At 40.6% G+C, this 22033-nt stretch overlaps 1 protein-coding gene across 8 annotated transcripts in view; it reads right to left on the bottom strand.

The window, feature by feature from the left end:
• LOC5565906 (rho guanine nucleotide exchange factor 7) overlaps window positions 1-22033 on the bottom strand; it is a 74755-nt gene that overhangs the window by 3211 nt on the left and 49511 nt on the right. For 2 of the 8 annotated variants that reach the window (XM_021848148.1, XM_021848149.1), the window contains exons 2-8: window positions 14460-14688; window positions 14241-14397; window positions 13976-14176; window positions 13239-13908; window positions 10770-12942; window positions 9735-9957; window positions 9518-9660 (exon numbers count right to left, since the gene is read on the bottom strand). In XM_021848148.1, the coding sequence (XP_021703840.1) occupies window positions 9657-9660; window positions 9735-9957; window positions 10770-12942; window positions 13239-13908; window positions 13976-14176; window positions 14241-14397; window positions 14460-14649 (3618 nt within the window). In that variant the 5' untranslated portion in view covers window positions 14650-14688 and the 3' untranslated portion in view covers window positions 9518-9656. Of the gene's footprint in view, window positions 1-9417; window positions 9661-9734; window positions 9958-10769; window positions 12943-13238; window positions 13909-13975; window positions 14177-14240; window positions 14398-14459; window positions 14689-22033 lie in introns of those variants that run through there. The other 6 variants (XM_021848152.1, XM_001650201.2, XM_021848150.1 and 3 more) reach the window with 5 other exon arrangements.

Below are 22033 nucleotides of genomic sequence, written 5' to 3'. Positions count from 1 at the left end.
ATGGCAATGTTTACGAATACGGAGAATTTCCTCGGAAATTCCAATGCAAATCCTAGAAATACGCGGTGAGCGATCATTGTCATATTCTGTTCAGGATCAAGTGATAAACTGTTGATGCGAAACAAGATTGTTGCAACAAGAATAGGAGAGGACAATGTTTTTAGTGCTGCGTGTCGGTTGACAATTAATTCACTGTTGCTGTCTTAGAAAATACAGTCGACTATCCACAACTTGATATATTCTAAAACTCGATGGATTTTTCGGTCCCTTCAAATTCCCATACACCGTGTCGATGTCATGTGAAAGGTAAATTTCTCTCTTTTTAAAAATTCGTCTTATTCGGGAAAATTTTACTAATTCTTGTGAAGAGGAGAAAAATACTTGGAAGTTGTAATGAAAGGTGAAAAATATGTAAATAAAAATAATGATTGTCATTAAAAAGCGAATGATTTTTCGAGAATTTTTCAAAGTTTTGGGATTAATATCAACAAAATAATGATTATATTAGTCGATGGTCGCTTGAATAACGAACTATGGAGATTCGACTGTCTGCCGTTCTACGCATATTTGTCCCACGGTCCATATGGTTAACATAGAACATGGGACAAATATGCGTAGAAGGTCAGTATATACTTTATCTGTTTTGCTGGGCTGCGCGATAAGTAAAAAGTTTGACATTTCGATAAATGTGTTTGGTTTCACTCTTTTCACGACTCCTGATGTATCCAACCTGGGTATCACCCGTTGGTCGATGAAAACTAAAAGCTATTTATGATCAGTCATCTGACTTCATGTATGAAAAATAACAGCTTGATGATTTTCTGGTGATTTTGAAACATCAAGACCATAAGAATGGTGACTCGAAAAATACTATTATTTTTAATCTTATAACACTAATTGACAATCTCAAGTTAAGGGTGGCCGATAAATGTTGGGCATGGAGTAAGGGTAGTCGGGGCGATTTCACCAATGGGGTGCAACGAGCTTCCCTCGATAAATGTCAAATTTTGAAAAATCCTTCATGAATTCGTGAATTTAATGAAACAACGGAAATCATGCGGATCTTGTGAATTTACGGATTTGAGGAAACCCCTTAACCTACCAATGCTTTCTTCTTTCTGCTCTGGATGTAAGGAAATTGGAAGATTTTAGGAATTTCAGGGTCTCAGACATAATTTAGAGCTGTTCCTATGTTGATAAATATAACTGATTCCCTATACACTAACTTTCTTTCGCTGAACTCAGAGAAATTTTTCTGATCATGGTCTTGATGAAACTTACAGCGAAAATTTGCTGATTTTTCCAGCATATTTTAGCCATTTTTAGCAATCTGGTTTGCTGAGTACTTTAGCTCGGAAAGCTTAGTGAACAATTAGAGTAAATAGCCAATTATTGCCCTCAAACTTACTGGATTTTGAGGGAAATATATTGAGGAATCAGATTTCCTATCGATTTTTGTGCTATTAAATTGATTTGATTGACTTTTTCCTACATTCATGAAACCTTGCGAAAATCCAATCATTGCATACTTCGAAAACATCATCATCCTATTATTGCACACATTTTTATGAACATTCCAAACTATTAATCAATTACTATGAGTTTGATAATTCATTGAAATCTCGCGTAACAGTTCAAAAGGGTCGATTATCAGATTGTTGATTCTGAGAAAATTCGGTGTGAAAATTGTTCACCATATTTTCAAATCCTATTTCTCAGTATTTAAATCAATCAATGTGATTTCTTGCTCGTTGAATGATAATTTAACGAAAACTGGTGAAACTGGTCGCAGAATTAAAACAAACCAGCCAATGAGGTAACCAGAAACACATTTTTGCGTTGTGCGAAGTGAAGGGTAACTAAAAGTTCAAATTAAAAATGAACCCCGATGGTTTGCAAGGGTACCGTTTAAATTAGCGGGGGTGCAATTTTCGCTATGAATACATGATTTTGAACTTCTTAATGAGAAACAAACTGCTGGTAGCAGGAATGCAGTGTAAATTAGTGTCTACCATCGCTTTTCCCGGACAAGCGGTCTGTTTTCAGTGACTAAAGGTTTGTTAGTGTATCCACTAAAAGTTCGATTAAATTCGGTGAAAAATTAGTAAAAAAAAACAGTACCAAAAAAATTTCTCTCACGCCGAGTTCCTCGAATTTTGCTGAAAGCTTGACCCCCGGCGGCATGCGTTTCTTCCCGGATTCGGTAATGGCACGTACCTAGCTTCATTAGGACAGATCCTAGACGACGCCATGAAACAAAATGAGCATATTGAATTGGCATTTTTGGATTTAGCCAAAGCCTATTGCAGCAGTTAGCTGGTTGGGGAATTACTGGCAATATGTTGAAATTCCTACAAAATTATTTGTCGCACCGTATCTTTCAGGTTACTGTTGGCAATCATCGATCTAAAATGGTCCCTGAAGAAATCGGAGTGCCTCAGGGCTTGGTCATAGCTGTTGTGACCTTATTTCTTGTAGCTATGAATGGGGTCTTCATCCGGCTCCCGGCGGGCGTTTACATTTTGGTGTACGCCGACGACGTACTATTATTGGTGACGGGTAAGCTTACCCAAAGCTAACAAGCAGCCGTAACTGCCGTCGTTAAGTGGGCGACACGAAACGGTTTTGATATAGCAGCCAAGAAATGTGCTAGATTGCATATCAGTGGTTCCAATCATCTATCACCAAGAACATCAGTGACCAATGGAACTGCAATTCCAATGCGAATGGCCATTAAAGTATAAGGTGTGACTCTAGATAGGAAGCTGAACTTCCAAAAACATTTTAAAAATATAAAAGACAGCTGTACACGCAGACTGAACATTATCAGGGCTATATCTGGGCATAGAACACGCAGAGATTGTACCACTAGATTCCGTATCGATGATGCCGAGCTATTGGCTTCCTAAAACGTACCAGAAGTTACGGGTCTGTTGGCATCCTCCCCGATCTAGGCAACCGTACCCTGCAAAGCGTGGCCAATTACCGGCTTTCCCCGGTGGCTGGGCTCCACCGCGTCGGGCCAAGAAGCTAATTGGCAAAAGTTCCTGCTATCGACAATTATATTAGACAAAAAATCAGAAGAGGTGTAACCAAAGGCCACTTCAATGAGCTGATCGGAAGAAAGTATCAACATGCAGACGTCAGGTTCACGGATGGATCCAAGAAAAGCAACTCTGTGGGCGCTGGCGTTTTTGGAAAGAACATTAGCAAATTCCACAAACTGCCGAAGATCTTTTCTGTCTTCTTAGCGGAAGCAGCAGCGATTCTCCGGGTGGTGACCAACTGAGCACAACATCGATCTTGGTAGCTTCTGACTCAGCTGGTGCACTACAGGCCAGTGAATCCCCGATGAATAAGCACCCTTTTATACAACGGATAGAACGTATTCTGGACGAGCAAGAAATTGACGTATCATTTCTATGGGTACCCGGTCACTGTGGAATACACGGCAATGAACAAGCGGACCTGCTGGCAAATCGGGGTCGACAAAGTCGTCTACTAACACCCAAAGCTCCGACGGACGACATAAGGCTTTGAGTTAAGAAAGTAATCTGGGACTTATGGTCTCTTCGTTGGCATCTATACCGAACAACTTTTGCTAGGAAAATCAAACCCAATGTTGAACGATGGGACGACCCAGCATCACGAAGAGACCAAACTGTCCTTTCCAGACTACGCACGGGACATACCAGACTCTCCCATAATATGGGCTTTGGCTGGACGAGTTCAGAATATCGTGCGAAACCTGCCACACCCACAACTCCGTCAAACATTTTATTGCCAGTTATCCTAGTCTGGAGCTCTTACGAAGAGAACACGGCATTGTGTATGTTCAAACAGCACTCAGTCAAGATGAAGATTGACAAACTAAGCTGCTTAAAATTTTGATGGAAGCTAAAATTTATGACGCAATCTAGACCAAACACGCGAAACATGGAGCCCCTCAACTGCAATAATGAATGCCGAAAAAGCAACACGGAGACAAACAGATACAGTAAGTAGTACTTACTAAGTACCCGGGTATGAGGTGGACATCGGTACACCGGAAGCAATTAAAATTTTAACATCGAAGGACCAGAAGAGAAAAATAATTATTTATTTTCAAAAACTGTTAGCTCCCCATCCCCCTGGTTTTTAACCAGGTTTCCTTTTCCGTAAACAACCCCCCTCTTTCTAACAATATGAAATGAACCAGCCTAGGGCTGAACGTCTACATAATAAATAAAGAAAAAAATAATGACAATCTACTCTACTAATGGAATTGAAGGCAAACTATTTAGTGGTATGGGGATTTCGGTGGTTCCGGATTACTTCGGACGGTAAAGATTAATAAAGTCGCAGTCTATTACAGAATAACAACACGACACGTTTATTGCGTCACTCTAACTGACTTCATACATCAACAGTGGCAGTGTTGCCACCACACTACCCGCCACCAGTTATGCCAAGAATCTAACGCGATGGCCTGATGGCGTAACTTTCGTTTTTTGTCTTAATTTTCCGGCAACGCAGTCTTTATTACACGGGTATTGTGTCGAAACGTCGGGCAAATAAGCACCTCGTTTTACTTTAATGAGGACTGCGTTGCCGGAAAATTAAGACTAAAACATACAGTCGATACTCCACAAATTAAATTTCGTTTTTTGTCAGAGCAGGAATCTAGTTGTTTATTACACGAGTATGCTGGCTTGACCCTGTCGATAGATACCCGTTTCGATAGATACCCGTCTTCCCTTTCATCAATATACCCATGTTCTTATCTCCCCGTTCAATTACCTCGAAGGGTCCTTCATAAGGGTGTTGCAATGGTTTCTTAACCGTGTCGATTCTGACGAAAACTCCCTTACAGCTCTGAAGATCATTTGGTACAAATACACGTTGCTTTGAGTGATTGACTCTCTCAATCGGTTTTAGATTTTGTACCACATCGCGAAGCGATTTAATTATATCCGAACGGTCAACTTCAGTTGTACTGTGTTCAAAAAAAATCGCCAGAAATACGGAGAGGTTGCCCATAAACCATTTCTGCTACGGAACAGTTCGAATCGTCTCGAATAGCGGTGCGTAGTCCGAGCAAAATCATAGGTAGCTTATCACTCCAATGCGTTGATCCACTGCATGATTGCTGACTTCAGAGTGCGATGGAATCGATCCACTAGTCTATTCGCTTGTGGATGATAAGCAGTGGTGCGACTACGTGTCGTTCCGAGCCATGATGTCAATTCGTGGAACAATTGCGACTCAAATTGCCGACCTTGATCAGTACTTATAGTTTCAGGAACGTCGAAACGTGATACCCATGTATTGCAAAAGGCTTTTGCTATGGTTTCGGCTAACATGTCCGGCAGCGGTACTGCTTCAGGCCAACGACTAAACCTGTCTACCATAGTGAGGAGATATCGATGTCCATTAGAGGGTGGTAGAGGTTCAACCAGGTCGATATGAACATGACTAAACCTTCCACGAGGAACATCGGAATTCTCGTAGGCCGCTTGAGTGTGACGGTTGATTTTAGAGCGCTGGCATCGGTCGCAAGATCTAACGAATTGGGAAACATCCTTGTTCATCAATGGCCACGCGAACTTGGAGGATACGAGCTTCCGAGTTGTACGAATTCCAAGATGAGACAAATCGTGTATAGCATGCATGATGCTCGAACGATGAAGTTTCGGAATGAATGGTCGTGGTTGTCTGGGTCCTGAAATATCGCAATATATTTGCTTAGATGACTGGCCGATGCTCTTGGCTTCCAATCGAAGGAGGATGTTTTGTTCGTTAGCAGTTTTTGCAATTCCGAGTCTGTCGTTTGGTCTACAGCGACATCTTCGAAGTTCAATACGGAGGGTAGAGCTATTAAGTTCACCCTAGATAGGGCACCTGCCACAAAATTGTCCTTTATGCTTATGTGTTTGATAGATCTTGTAAGGCTTGAGATATACTGCAAGTAACGTTCTTCATGAGGCAAGTGTGTAGAGTTTGAGTCAAGAGCATAAGTGAGAGGTCGGTGGTCGGTGAAAATAGTGAAATTCTTACCTTCAATCAGATGGCGGAAATATTTCTCGGCAAGTTTCATCGCCGTCAGCTCTCGACCAAAAACTGAATATTTCTTTTGAGAAGTGGAAAATTTTTGCGAGGAGAAGCCTAGAGGTTGCCAAATGCCATTGGAGTACTGCTGTAGTACCGCCCCCGCAGCTATATCTGAAGCGTCGACCATTAAAGCCAATGGTTTTGAGCTATCCGGATAATGCAATAATGTCGCTTTTGCCAGGCTTTGTTTACATTTCTCGAACACCGCTTTTGCTGTTGAGTCCCATTTCAACTTTCGTGTATCATTTTTGCGATTCCCGTTGATCATTTCTTGTAGAACTTTTTGTATTTCAGCGGCACCAGGAAGAAAACGCTTGTAGCCGCTCACCAGAGCTAGGAAACGCCTTAATTCCTTAACTGTGTTGGGTTGAGCGTATTCAGAAACTGCAGACACCCTTTCTGGTTCTGGTTTCACACCTTCTGCATTCACACGGTATCCCAAGAAATCTACTTCCGTTTGTGCAAATTTGCATTTGGTGAGATTCAACACGAGTCCATTTTTCCGTAATCGATCAAAGACTACCCGAACGTGCAATTGATGCTCCTCTTCGGTAGCGGTATCAACGCAAATATCGTCGACAAAAACAATTACAAAGTCCAAATCTCCGAAGATGCTATGCATGAACCGTTGGAAGGACTGGCTGGCGTTGCATAGCCCGAATTGCATTCTCATAAATTCGAACAGTCCAAATGGGGTAATCACGGCTGTTTTTGGTATATCACATTCTTCAACTGGAACATTGTAATAAGCTCGTACCATGTCCAGGGTTGTGAAGTACTTTTAACCCAAAAAAATGTTTAAAAGGTCATGGATGTGGGGAACCGGATACCGATCGGGAATAGTGACACGATTCAAGCTTCGGTAGTCCCCCACAAAACGCCACTCTCCATTCTTTTTGCGGAAGCAATGCAAGGGGCTCACCCAACAGTTTTTCGATGGACGGCATATTCCGTTCTCCGACATCATCTCGAACTCCTTTTTTGCCGCCCTCAGTTTATCTGGCCCCATCCTGCGTGGTTTACAAGCCACCGGAGGACCTTTCGTTTGGATGTGATGGGTCACATTGTGTTGAATTTCGGATCGCATAGTTGGCGGTGTGGTAATCTCGCGGTATTCAATCAGCAAATCGCGAAAAGGATGATTGAAATCGATCGTGGTCACACCGTGTACCGTTGCTTGTGCAATTCCGCCAGTGGAATGCAGTTTCATTTTCAGTTTCGTCAATAAACCGATTGGTTCCGAGGTCTACTAGAATCCCGAAATAGGCCAAAAAATCGGCACCAATTATAGAAGTGGTTACATCGGCGACTAGGAAGTTCCATGCGAATCGACGACGCAGCCCTAGATCCGTGGTAACGAAACGATTTCCGTACGTTTTGATCGTGGATCCATTTGCATCGTGTAGCTGGAAGGCAGAGGGACCGTAGAGTTTTTCTCTGGTACTTGCTGGAATAATCGAAACATCGGATCCTGTGTCTATGAGGAATCGGATATGGGAAGTGCAATCAAAAATGCAAAAACGGCGGCTCAACTGGTTTCTGCCCGCCTCATTCACTGTAGGTGGGCGGTTGCCTAGTTTTTTTGTCGCTTGATAATTGCATGGACTGCGGCATTGCTCTGCATTATCGCCAAACTTGCGATGGTACCAGCATACTTTATTAGCACCAGACGTTGTGGTTTAGCTTTCATCTGGCGGATTTCAGCGGTCAATGCTGCGATTTGGTTTGCCAGACTCTCCGGTGAATACGGATCTTGGTTGGACGATGGTGCTGGTCGAACATTGATGGCAGCTGCTGCTGGTGGGGACAAGTCGATCATTTTGTCACCCATTTCCGCAATTTTTGCCAGTGTTTCATCGTGGATGCTTAAGACGGCACGGATGTTGGCTGGTAGGCGTTGTAGAAACAGCATCTTTAGCAGAGATTCATCTACGTTCAAGCCTGCTGATAGCTCCTGCATATTTGCCAACAAATGAGTTGGCCGTAAATCGCCAAGATCGCAAGTGTTCAGTAGACGTTCGAGGCGTGACTGTGGCGTCAATTCAAAGCGGGAAATTAGTCGAAGTTTAATGGCAGCATACTTGTCAGCAGCCGGAGGATTTTTCACCAGATCCGTAACGTGGCATATCACGGACTGATCAATTTTTGCCACAATGTGGTGAAACATCGTGACGTCCTGTGTAATTCCGGCCAAGGCAAATTGTGCTTCCGCCTGTGCGAACCACATTGCCGGGTCCAACTTCCAAAATTCCGGAAATTTGACAGCAACTGCAGCGGCTGCTGCTGGCTGTGGCTGATTGTTGACAATTTGTGGCTGCTGATTTTCGGTCATGTTTAGCACTTGTTTTCACTCCGTATTTAACATAAATTCGATACTTTCACCGCCGGCGGTCACCAATATGGGGATTTCGGTGGTTCCGGATTACTTCGGACGGTAAAGAATAATAAAGACTGCGAAGATTACAGAATAACAACACGACTCGTTTATTGTGTCACTCTAACTGACTTCATACATCAACAGTGGCAGTGTTGCCACCACAGTGGGAATCTAGGAAATTTAGCCAAAATTGAGTTGAATTATATATATGCACTGCTCACTCGCTAAGATTCATATGATTTCATCCACGATCACGAAGGTAATTACCACAGTTGACCCTATGCGTGAAGCTCCGATTTCTTTACATGGCAAAGGATAGGAAGTCAATTTTAAAATGCTTCTAAAAAAATCAAAACACAATTTCATTAAATTCTGTTAAGTGTACGGGGTTAGACTAATGATAAGCTATAGAATCAGCAGAATATTGAGGAAAAAATATAAAAATAAAAATAATGAGTGAGCCCATCAAAAGTCTATCAACATGTACTGAATTTTTTTTAAATAGCTGTAGTTAATTTTATAAAAGCATTTTCATTTTCATTTCCTATACCTTGCCGGATTAAATTTCGACGCTTCACGCATCGAGTAAACTTTTTCCAGATGGCAGCGACGATCAACGATCAACGTACATAGTCAATTAACCTCGAAATGGGATCCACGGATTTTATATTTTATTTTATTAAACATCATTGTACTTATCACAATTGGAAACCTAACTCTGGCCTCAATTGGAGGCAAAACATAAAACATACATGAAAAACTGTAGAACGTGTTCAATTTCACCAGAAATTACGGTACTCTAGTATTTACAAGAAATCAAATTTGCTTATTGACAAAAAATTATAACCGACAACAAAAATAAAATGAGCCAAGCTGCATACGAAACATGTTAAAAGCAAACATGAGCGATCTCCGAACGGAACAATACAAAAAAAGGAAGCCAAACTTACCGGAGTGCATCGTATTCCGCGCGGTGCTCTGATAGGCCGCGCAGTACGCCTCGATGACACGCAGCACCAAGGCGTCCTCCTCGTACGTGGGTGGTGTTTTCGTGCTCTGCTGGCTAAGCGACAAACTGTGATGAACACTTCCAGATCCGGTCAGGCCACCGCCCCCGGTACCAATGTTTCCGCCGTTCAAAAGCGCCGGCCGCAGGGAAGGGGCCGGCCTGAGGTTGGTGATTTTCCAGTTAGCTGTGCGACGGAATAAAAAAAAAGAATCAGATGATGGAACGAATAAGATTGGAATCGAGGAATTGAGTTGATACCTTTTTCCTTGATACCCTTTAGGTTTGGCACCGGTTGCTGTTGGCTTTGGTCGGAATTCCGGGCCGCGAAGTTGGCCAGTAGCTGTTTTTGGGACTGCTGGTGCTGGACCTGGTTGTAGCTCAGATGGTGATTGAACGACTGGCTGCGTTTGTGTTGCGACATGTGCTGTGTGATGGAGCTGCCTCGTGATGGATGACTGTTGCCGGACGCGGGTGGGGACATCTGAAAACGGGACACCACGGAAGGAAATACAAAAAGGGCAACCGTGTGGTTAGCGACATCAGATGGTTTTTATGGATGAAAACATGACACCGACAAAAATAGTCAATCAGCAGCATTCAAGCAATGGGGATGATGTGGTTCAGAAAACTTGGAGAGTAGCTTTGTTTGAAAAATAGATTTGAAGAAGGGAGTTGAAAGTTTAGAATGTGGAATTTCTGAAGATTCTGCGTCTCAAGAGGAATGCTTGTTGGTTTATACTACACGGTTTATTAATAGAATTATGCTGGTTTTCGTGGATGTGACCGAAATGGGGCCCAGGCAGTGCAGTCTTTCGAAAAACAATGATGGCAAAACGAAATGGAACGCAAATGATAATTCAGTTATTTCGATATAAGCGACGACATGAAAAGAACTTTCCAGCCAATTAGGTAGCTTCAAACAAACAAAAAACGAAAAAAAGTATTGTTAAAGGCAAATAAACCATGATGCGATGATGGTATTTGTGATTTCTTAAAATTGTAGGACTGGCGAAGGAAAACCACGGCCATTTACTCCGGACAGCATATGAACTGAATTATTGTTTGACAAGTTGATTCCTCAAAACTTCCCACCTTATCTTTCAGTCCTACAATTTCCTGTACTTCAAGCTTTATTCACAGCCCAAAGATTCGTTTCAACAAAAACCATTAATCTAATCGAGAAAAAGCATACTACACGTGATTTCAATAAAGGAAACAGAAACCGTATTAGACGAGTGGTGAATAAAACATCAAAATCAATGCAACAACACTACAGAAACATTAGATTCTTGCCTGAACCCCGAACGGCATCGACACGATCACGAACAGCACCAGTTGGGACGTTCTTTTCACTAGCGCTACTCAGCTTCTCATCACAATGGCTAACTACGAAGATGGGTAGCTTTTCTTTCTTCCACCAATGTGCATACAGTCCAGTCTTAAAGATAGTTCCTCGCTGCAAAGGCTCGCCAGATTGACGCGCTTCATCCGTTTCAAGTGATGTCTGATATCCATAGAGGTTAACGACTATCCGACTACGGCCACTGTATTCCTTCGTGGTGGATCCTTCCTCATCACTCGAATGTCGTTCCTCGCTCCTACTACGTGTGAATTTCATTGGATCCAGCTCGGAATCCTCGCTACGCAGGGTGTTATTCCGATGGTGATCATCATGAAATTGATTGCTTTGGTCAAACTGGCCACTATCGATATAGTTTAGCTCACTATCGCGAAGCAGTGCGAACCGTCCGATATTGTGGCTCGAGCGCGAATGCCGCAAAGAGTTCTCTAAGCTGGCATTATTCTGTTCGCGTGTTTTATCAGTAGCCCCAATGGCTAGTTCTGGATGCTCTGAATCGTAAAGAAGAAAATCGCCCGATAATTTAGGAGGATCAGGTGAGGATATCGAACAACTACCAGCCATACCTGAATCACTCGATCGCGGACTGTGGCAATGTGATCCGCTGCTGGTACTACAAAAGCGACACTTGAAATGATGGTCTCGCGGACGTTGATTCTTAACTGAATCCGCTTGAGGACCGGGAGGCTCCTCTGCTCTACCATTCTGACTTGTACTGTAATTGATCTCTTTCGGCCGGTCTACGTCTTTGAGAGTCACATATTGAAAGCTCACACACCTTCTACTAGACTGATAAGATGTTTTATCCTCCTCACTATTGCCTTTACTGAGATGAGTTTGATTTAGCAGAAGTTTTTTATCGGAATTTATTGAATGCTTACGGAATGGTGACATCTCGCGGGACAAACAGCCAACATCTTGACTCTGGTAACCGAAGTGTTGCGGAGGCGAAGGGATTTTGCATGATACCGCTGATGAAGCGGCCGACAGCGAATTGTGAAAATTATACAATAGCTCAGCAGATACATTATCCGGTACGGAAATGGTTGCTTCGGATGCTGGAATATCGAGCGAACTGGAATGTACACTGGTGCGGTTAACGGCAGGGCTATCTACGGGTTTCTGCTTTTGTTGTTGCTGTTGTACTTCTTGTTGGTCTTTCCACGAAGGAATATAAATCTCAGTTATTGAAGAACTTGCAAAACGATTCCCAACAAACAAAGTGGGCATACTGTGCCTTTCCTCGATTATTGGTTTCTGTTGAAGCGAATGTTTGATCTTCATGGAATCATCTAAGTTCACTAAATCTTCACATGCCATACGGCCATGTCCTACTCTATGCTCAAAACTAGATACTTGAGACTGCTCCGAACACTGCTGTTTGATCTCCCCCAGATGCAATCGTGCCGTGGAAGTATGTACAGAGCCAATGCCACCATTTCCACGTCCCTCGTCACTGTCAAATGACTCGCAGTCGTTCAGTTTCAAACAGGGAATCGCTTTAGAACCAATGATATGTGAACCATGACTCTCGACACTCTTTCTCTCCTCGCTCACCGATTGACCCTGAATGAAGAAAAACGACTCATTCGATTCGTCCGCCTCTCCCGCCTGATCGATGTAGCTTTCGTAAACCGTACTTTCCCGAGCGGTACTATCATTTTTCCTGCCTGTGAAGAAGGTAATCGTTTCATATGGATCCTCGTCACCATAGTCGAGCGCATTCTGGCGTTCCAAAGTATTCGATCTACCTGAACATGACGAAGTACAAGAATCCTCTCCGGACTCGCCATCGCGATTATCTTCTTCCCTATTCATTTCCGCTTCCCGGTCCCGGCGATACATTCGAATGGTAGTGCGATGCTTCCGGCGCATCACCACATCGCTAAAGTCGATGTCCTGCGTGATTTGCGGGTAGAGCAGTGCCTGAACAATGTATCGCGACATGGCACCAGCTTTGACCAATTGTCGAAAGAAGGATGTCAGCGCTGCATACGGTGCTGTCGGCGGATAAGAGCTAGGTGGAAAAGTCTGCTGAAAGTTTTGACTGTATGCACATACGGACACGCGGGTGCAGTATCCACGTGAATCGAGCATTTCTTTACTCTGGGATGAGTTGGATTCGTTATTTGCAATTGAGTGTGGTTTTAAAACAACGTTTTTTACATTTTAGCGAGGGAGAAAGAGATACAGAGAGAAACAAAAAATAAAATGGAGACAGAGTTAACGGTTTCGGGAGAGCCGAGTAGCAATTGTTTAAATTTGCAACTTAAGCCACACTGAGGTACTTAAACAACTTATACTCGACAGGAACTAGACCAGGGACTAAGTTACAAGTTAAAAGATAATAAGAGCCAATGCCATAACCAATAATCCATAACGTTTTCGTCATTTCTACTTACATGAGGTGGTGGCTGCGGAATGTTGACCGCCGAACTGCTCACGATTCGCTTCATATCCTTCACCGGTTGACCATCGACTGACCCGGTCAGTTTCGCACCGAGCAAATCGACCCACTTGTTAGCCTCGTTAGGTCCCTGACAGACGGCTACAATTCGATCGATCAAGGAACCCGTAATCTCAAACGCATTCTTCAACTGTTCAGAATCTTCCAAACGGTTCACGCTAATACCGGTCAATGGGAGTTTCCCCTCATACTTGAATGCACTCATCCTCTGACTAACACTCAAGATAAGCAATGTATGCGGGAAAAGGACAAAGTAGCGATCTTTATGTTCCGGACCGACCGCAACGCTACCCATGTGGATTATTTCGCCAAGGGTGCTAAGTTCTTGACCTTGCCATCCGCGGATAGGCCCCGTTAGGATTTGAAGTTCTAGCTCTTTCTGTCTACGCGTCGCCGAACAGGACGATGCAATATCCTTATAGACAGCTATGCTACGTTGGGTGTCACCCCGATCTGCATGACAACTTTCCATGTGTCGTTCAAGCTCTTGTAGAATGGCAGAATACTTATCCAAGCGGCGGAACGGTTTCGAAAGACCGGTTGTCAACACTAGCAGACCCGGTTTCGCCGCCCCTTGCTTCTCCATGAAGGCATTAAGGTCTTCGCTACGATATCAAAACGAAAATCACGATAAGGATAATACAAAATTGCTATGATTTTCCTATAACTTACCGATACTTATCAACAATAATGATGGCACGAGGATGAGCCGCACAGTAGCATTGGTGGATCTTCTTCATGGTGGGCGCTTTCGTAAGAAACACCTTTCCAACGCGGTCATTCGATTCTTCCAAGTTTTGAAGAAAGTCTTCGTGCATTTCAACGATCTCGACGAAATTACACATCAGCTGTGTATACTCATCCAAATTTAATCTGTTCAAAATAATTAAATGAGTTGAGAAACCGAGGAAAGTCGAACGAAGAAACAAAGACCTACATTTGACTATTCTGCAGAGGCTCCAAGAAATTTTCTAGCAACCCTCGAAGCTCCGCCACATGTGCCCTTTCGCTTTCCAGCAGATCTCGAAATACGACCGAACGAAAAGCTTGAATATCTTCCGGTGGACGTATCGTCTCGGATAACGGTAGGGGACCTAGACAAATAACAGCAAATTACCACAACGATTTCCAAGAATTAATTCATTCCGAAACGTACCGGCATACTCCTTGACGTAGTTGCTCGGGAACCAGCCCGTCTTGTCGCCCAAGGTGCCCTCCCACCAGCCGCCTTCCTCGCGCTGGGTTAGTGTGATGATGTCGCCCTTGGCGAAGCATAGCTCGTCGTTGTTCGAGCCTTTGAAAGAATACTGCGCCTGGACGGTAGACTGTGCCTGTGAACTGTCCATACTGCTGCCCCCGGTGAATACTGTGTGATGTTATGAAGTCTGCAAAAGATATAGGAGAAAAAATAGTTTAATTCAGTTATTAATCTTAGAGATTTTAAATGACGTTAGTTTACTTTCATTCATTATAATAGGTATATAACAAAATAAGTAACTTAAGTGGAAAATGTAACAATTTCTAAATATATAGATTAAGAAATTGGAAGATAGATGCTAGATACAGTGTTATATGTGTCTAAGCATGACATATCTTCGGCGAAAACCTTAGTGATATTTTTAAAAGATCTTAGATAAGATCTATGGAATAGTTCTTGTGGGGCACCTGGCAAGTGTCTTAATATTCAGTATCGGACATATAAAATGCACCAAAGGCGTTTTCCCATACAAAATGCTCTACTACAGATAGCTATACAGTACTGGACAAAGTAAAGTACACATTGGCTGTTTTCCATGCAAAATGATCAAGCTGGAATCTCAGCTTCTAGTGCTCCGATTAACCTGACATTATAAGCGCAGCTTGGAAGTAACATGAAATTTACTCAGCTGGAAATTTACAGCTCTTTATGAACAAGCCTTAGAGCACCCACAAACAGACGTAACACTCTAATTATTTTCATCGCACAGCAGAATAGCGCCCAATTCTAATATTTGGTAGCTGGCCGACGAGTCACCCGTGGCGCTCGCATCACTTTTGTTCGAGATTGACGTTTGCTCACTACCGCCACCTAATTCGCGGTTGGCCATATGTTCACGTGTTTCAAATAGATAATTGTTCTAGCTGTTACGACTGTTTGTTTGTGCTTAGAGTATCACAAACAATGCTGGGAATGGTAATAGTAGTAGGCTTGAATTTTCGCGAAAATCACGTCGCTCTCCCAGTACAGTAGTTCAAAAACGCGAATCTCATCAAGTAGCCTATGTTGGGTGGACGACTTTTCTAAATCATGAGTGTCATTGAAGGCTCTAAATGCGGGAAATGCAGCGGGAAATAGCCTACAGCAGCGATGGGCGTGAATTTCACTGGCTTCGCTGACTGTGATTGGCTTTGCTTGGCTACTGTAGAGTGAGTTTCAAGATTTTTCCCAACCCTGATCACAAATTTGAAATTTAGTTTGAAAATTGAGTTAACCAACCAGTTGAAAAACGGCTGAGCTATATGTATCAGAAGTAGATCATTTTGTGTGAAATAAAATGGCTTCGATGCATTTTATGTGCTTGATACTTTATTCCAGTGGCGCGGAAAGTAGGTAGGACATGTACTACGAACAAAAATAGCTGGGAAGGACACTCAAAGGATTGTCCTACCCATGATTCAACAAAAAAAAAAGATCAGCAGAAAGCCTCAATAATGAAATAAACTATTTATCATCTGTTCAATATAGAAACAAACTCCATCAGCGTCGTGCTTATTCTTACGGGGGATCGATCATGATGAAAGATTATGTGTGAGATATAAATGCTAATAAATATAATATTTTTCGCGAATATGAAAATTTTCCAAGTGGAAGAAGATTAATGTCGACACTTGAAGTGACGAACCATTCAAAGTTTATGGAACAATACATAAACGCAACATTCAGGCGTCAGGCGAAAGCGTGTATTATCGTATTTCACTCATTTGAAAAGAAGAGAAAAATTCACTCGATTGATTGGACCATTGTAGAACACTCTTATGCCGACACTCACAGTGACGAACCATTCATAATTTGTTAAATAATCATATTCACATAACATTCCCACCGTTATAACGATGAAAATGTGTAGCCATACATATTTAACAGATATTGAAAAAGCATGGAACGAGCTCACCAATTTATTCTCCGTCCTTGACTGAGCAGCCACAAATCACCTTCAGCTTGGCCTTCGCAAAACACTGCCCAGCAAAAGTAGTGCGAACCGAGCCAAGAACGAAAAGAAAAAAAAAATCACCCCGATTGCGCGCCGAAAAATGATTCCCATAGCTTGGGAGTTCGCAACACACTGCCTAGCAAAAAAAGCGCAAATCGAGTCACGAACAAAAAAATCACCCCGATTGCGCTCCAAAAATGATCCCGATGGCTTGGGCCTTGACAACACACTACCCAGCAAAACCAGCCTGTCATATCCTACTAATTGCTTTATCCGAAAAATTTCTTTGAGATTTTTTCTTGAATTCTTCTAATAGTCAGACAATATTTCATACAACTGATTTGATTTCAATAATGTTTTCAGTAAATTATTACCATCAAATAATTCTTCCACAGTTTTCCACGTAGTTCCTAAGATGTTTCTGGAATTCTTTCAGAGTTTCGTGCGCAATGTCACCAGGAATATCTGACAGAAATTCTTCTCGCAGTTTTATGTTGAGAATTCATCCAAAATAACATAATAAAGATAATAAAAATCTTCTGGCGGATCTTCTAAAGATATCTTTTGAACACGTTAAAGCATTTTGCCAAAAAAAAACTATGGAGATTTGAAAATTAAGATTGAAATTCCAGAAGCAACTTTTTCGAATATTATCGAAAAAAAATCCTATAAATATTAGCACAAGATGTTTTAAGATTGCGACCAAAAATTTCAATAAGAACACCTCCAAATATTGCTCTAGGCAGAGATTGCCGAGGAATTCCTTTAAGGATATTTACTAGCATTTTTCTTAAATATATCCAAGAATTCCCATCAGAAGATTATTGAAGAATCTTTCGAAGAAGTAATAGATTAATCTAAGACCAGTCGCATCGTGTTATACACAGCACGAGTGTGGTGGTGCTAGTGATTCCTGAAAGTGCCAGCTCTCCAGACATTATCTTTTGACGATTTTCAGTAAATTCCTCTAGAACTCCCAAGGTACACTCTCTGGAGGTTCTTTGCTAATTCAGAATTGCCGATCGAATTTCTGGAAAAAAAAATCTTAGTCAATTCCTGAAAAATTGTCCACAGATATTTTGTGGCATCATTCATAAAAATATTTAGAGCAATTTTGATGATTTTCTGAGATTTTTATGCAAAATTGTTGAAGAAATTCCAGTGAAAAATTTGAAAGGGTTTCTGTGCGATGAAACATTTTTCATGAATCTTTAGTTTCTCCTGAAAACTTGATCACTTCGATGCAAAGAAGAAATCACTACGCAAATTCACAGATTTTTTGCTGTTCATTGATTTGATATCTAGCAATAAAATAGTACATTAAACCAACTTCCCTGGTTGTAAAGATAAGCAGTTTAGTCAATTTTTGTTGAATTTGTTTAATAAAACTGATTTAAAAAGCATAGCATAGCATAGACTGATTGTATATGTCAATGGTTGCTACTCCGTGATTGATCGGAACTGGTAAGAATTGCACTTCGATCCAAATGAATAAGGGATGGGAGTTTCCGTTTACTCTCGTAGTGGAATTTTAGCAGATCTCATATAATTAATCAATAACGGTGCCGGTCAAGTCCTTACAGTCAGTTGGGATGGGAAAGGAATGTTAGGGTGTAATGATTGTTGCTTCTAGAGACCGAGAATACCACTGCATCTCCACAATAACCACGGGAAGGGTGTTTATATTAGTGAAGAAGGATAAAGATCTTGGAGTCACCTTTGGTCGGTGATGTGATCGCATAAGGAGGAAAAATACGACTCGTACTTAAAACTATTTTTTGCATTTTGTCTCGAGGTCAAGAGATATATAAAGATAAAAAATTAAGAAAATACGTCGACATTCAAAATATCGAACTATTCAAAGTTTAGTTTTAGTAATGACAAGAAAAGAAAGCTATATATACAGCCATTTCATGAAAAACCGTTCTAGTGGGTCACCGAATTCCGTGAAAATTAGCTGTTTTGTTTCTTATTCGAACATAAATGATACACACATTTTTAACAGGATTGTTTACAAAAGTTGATCCAATGAATGATCCCAAAGACAAAAAGCTTTCTTAGTCTTGTGGTAACGACTGGCATGAAGCAAAGGGGTGTCAGTGATATAAACCTGGTTTTGAGAAAATCAGGTTGCAATTTGGTTTTTTCAGGTTGCAATCAGGTTTTTTTGCAATTTTACATTCTATCCAAATTCAATGGGACTAGTTGAGCGAAAAAAATCACCTGAAAATATCTTTGGAAACTTCGTTTAAGCTCAATAAGATATTATTCAACTACCAATGTAACTTTTGTGATGATCTATAGCAATCTACCATTCTCGACGAAATATTGGAAATTGTTTGGTTTGATTATAATTAACCTCATAATTCTTCGCAAAATCTCTAATAAATTACTTGAATGATATTTGAAGAATTACTAGATCCACGATGTGTTTTTATACTGGTCAAACGTCTCTTAGAACCACATTTGGCGTTACAAAGTTTCTCTAATTCACTTGGTTTAGAGCTGCTTGTCCCCGTTTCCTCAAATGTTCAGGGGGTAAGACAGACCATCAATTTTTGAAGTTCTTTGTGTATTTCACAGACCACTGAATGAATGATCCTTGATACATTATCTTGCACAAGTTGAAACCTGCCGGCATTGAGAATATCCTGCAGATTGGTTAAGGAATGTATGAAAAAAATCATTATGAATACATCCATCAGAAAGTTCCACGAAAATCCGCTAATCCATCTTGGTCAGTAGTCCATGCGGAACCCACAAAAAAAATCTGCATATGAACTAAGGATCTCTTCAAAACCCCACTGAGAATCTATGCAGAAATAATCGCAGGTATAAACTCGGGGTTGATAGAGGGCTAAACACTTTCTGTGTTTTCCTCATTTGTTACGATAAAAGCATAGCTTTTAAACAAAACCATGCTTAGGATCATGGGTTTGAATCACGATTGATCGAGGATATTTCCAGGTTGAGAAGTTTCTCGACTTTTCTTAATGTTATTGAAGAAAAAAATATCAAAACTGGGGAAATAGTGAAGAAGAGTAAGAGGAATCGAATTTTTGATTCACGAAAATGACTTGAAGCCGACGCAGAATGAAACGAGACCAACTCTAGCGTAACATGTAAAAGTGGTCTAGCTATGGTCCAATCTATGCGTCCAAACACAATACATGATTTATACACACGTCAGACACTCATGATAGTCTATTACGTGACACAACAACTCGTGAAAAAACGACCCTTTTACTAATCTCCAAATCAGTCAAGCAATTCCTGTTAACCCCTCGATTAAACCTGGTTTCAGTTGGTCATCATCTGAGACGAGACTCGCGTAGACTGTATTCTTTTTCTATGATTGCTGAATTTCTCTTATTCCACTATGTGTTTACATCAATAAATGAGCAAGCTGTTTAAACCCTCACATGAACGTCTCAGAAAAACGAAAACGAACGAAATCTCATGCCAGCGAACGTAGGAGACATAATAATTTGCTAGTCTTGTGTTTAGATTTATCAGCATCTATGGAAAAACTGCTCCGCTGAATGAGATTTTCAATAACAATTTATTTCGAATACAATACTTCCTACCTTCTCAGCCGAAAAAAAACGACGGGCTGCATTTGCCGTATCGTAACAGCGGAATCTGGCTACATATGACATTGATTTTTTATCCTCTTCGCAAGACTCATCTCAGGTCACCCCCAGTTATGCTTTTTGATAGAACATGGTTTCAGTTAGGTCCTTTTAAGATTGAGTAATTTTATTGATAATCGAGCTGATTTGAATAATTGTTAAGTACTACTACTGAATACAATAAGTACAACTACTAATACTGAATAATTGAGAGCAAAATATAAAATAAATATATGAGAGGCAAGCTGATTTCGATGGGAATTTTTAGCTATGCCTTTTTATGTTGAATCAAACCATATTATTTATTCCATTATCAGATTGGCCCTTCTAAAATTTATGCATTCTTTTTCTTCTTCTTCTTGCCATTTGTCCCTACTGGGATTGTGTTCGACTTTGTGTTCTTTTAAATACTTCCACAGTTATTAACTGAGAGCTTTCAATTTGACCATTTTTGACAATCGTTATATAATGTTTTATGATATGTAGTTTGTATATGGAAAATGAAAACAAAACAAAAATGTTATGCATTATTTGTAGTGTTTAATTCATTAGGACTATGTTTTTCGCTTACGATATGTTTTTTATCTGCTATTTTCTGCTTACTATACAGGAGGTATGCTTCAAACCTTCAAATTTCGCCATGCAATCAAAATGGATCGCTGGAGACTTAAACATATTTCAGAATAAATGGCTCGTATTGGAGAGTCGTGATTGAACGTTCATAAAAATATGATAAACGACTCTGTTTTGCTCAACACCTACGATTGATCTAAGTTGTTTTTAAACTTAGGAACAAGATGAAAACCGATCTAGTGGATCACCGAGTTCCGTGAAAATTTGCTATTTTGTTCCTTATCCGAAATAAGGATACACGTGTTTTAGGATTTTTTGATTAGGGTTGGGATCAAAGGGGCTATTGCTGTTCTCATTTTTTCTTGAAAGTGCAAAAAAAATACGTTTACTGTAAAATTTTCAGCGAAGTATGTTTTTTAGTTTTTTAAATTTATTTTTTTTTTTTAAATTAAAAATCAGTCATTTTTTATCGGCACACACTGTAGGTCTCAGCGCATAAAATTGTTATTTAAAAAAAAATCATAACTTTTGAACAGCTCAACCGATTTCCAATCTTTTTCTATGGAATGAAAGCTTAAGATTTCAACTTTTCAGAAAATAATATGAAACTTTGAAAAAATATTTTTTTGCATTGTAAAAAATGAAAATTTATAAAAACAACTAGAAATTTTTAAAAAATTTCATGTAAAATTTTTTTTTGCAGATTTTTCAATTTTAGTCCTTTTGGTCCCGAGGCTTTCAAAACACGATAAAACGGAAATTATTAATTATTTTCATGTAAAAAAAGATTTTTTGTGAAATTTTATATTTTTCATGAAGAGTCAAAATCTTTAGCTTTCATTTCGTTCAAGAAGATTGAAAATCGATCGCGATTTTTCTGGTCACCCTACTTCGGAAATGGACACCCTAACCAAAAAATCCAAAAACGCGTGTATCCTTCCCAGTGAACCACGCATCGTATAAGAATGTGCTTCCAAAATCACATATTCATACGTCAGAAATCAGAATCGCACAAGATGCCAAATTAAGCGCTATCAATGTAAACACAAGTTGTATATAAATCCCCAATACGATACATAAACGATAATCTGTGTTGACAACAACACATGTCGTAAATAGTGCAACATAGAATCGTGTTAATTTGTATAAACTGACAGATCATATATCAATCCAGAAAACATCGTATGAAATCGCAATAACTTTTCAAAAATTGTTACCCAAACTTGGTATCTGCTGACGATGGGCCTCAAAGAACACCATAGCAAGTGTCGCTGTACATGGAGCATGTATTAATATTGGCAAATAATCACTTAGCTGATATAAAACCCTTAGTG

The sequence above is a fragment of the Aedes aegypti genome, chromosome 2 (genome assembly GCF_002204515.2).
Source record: "Aedes aegypti strain LVP_AGWG chromosome 2, AaegL5.0 Primary Assembly, whole genome shotgun sequence".
Classification (NCBI taxonomy): Eukaryota; Metazoa; Arthropoda; class Insecta; order Diptera; family Culicidae; genus Aedes; species Aedes aegypti.
Note: the sequence above shows the minus strand (reverse complement) of the source record. Positions and strands in the feature narration are given on the sequence as shown.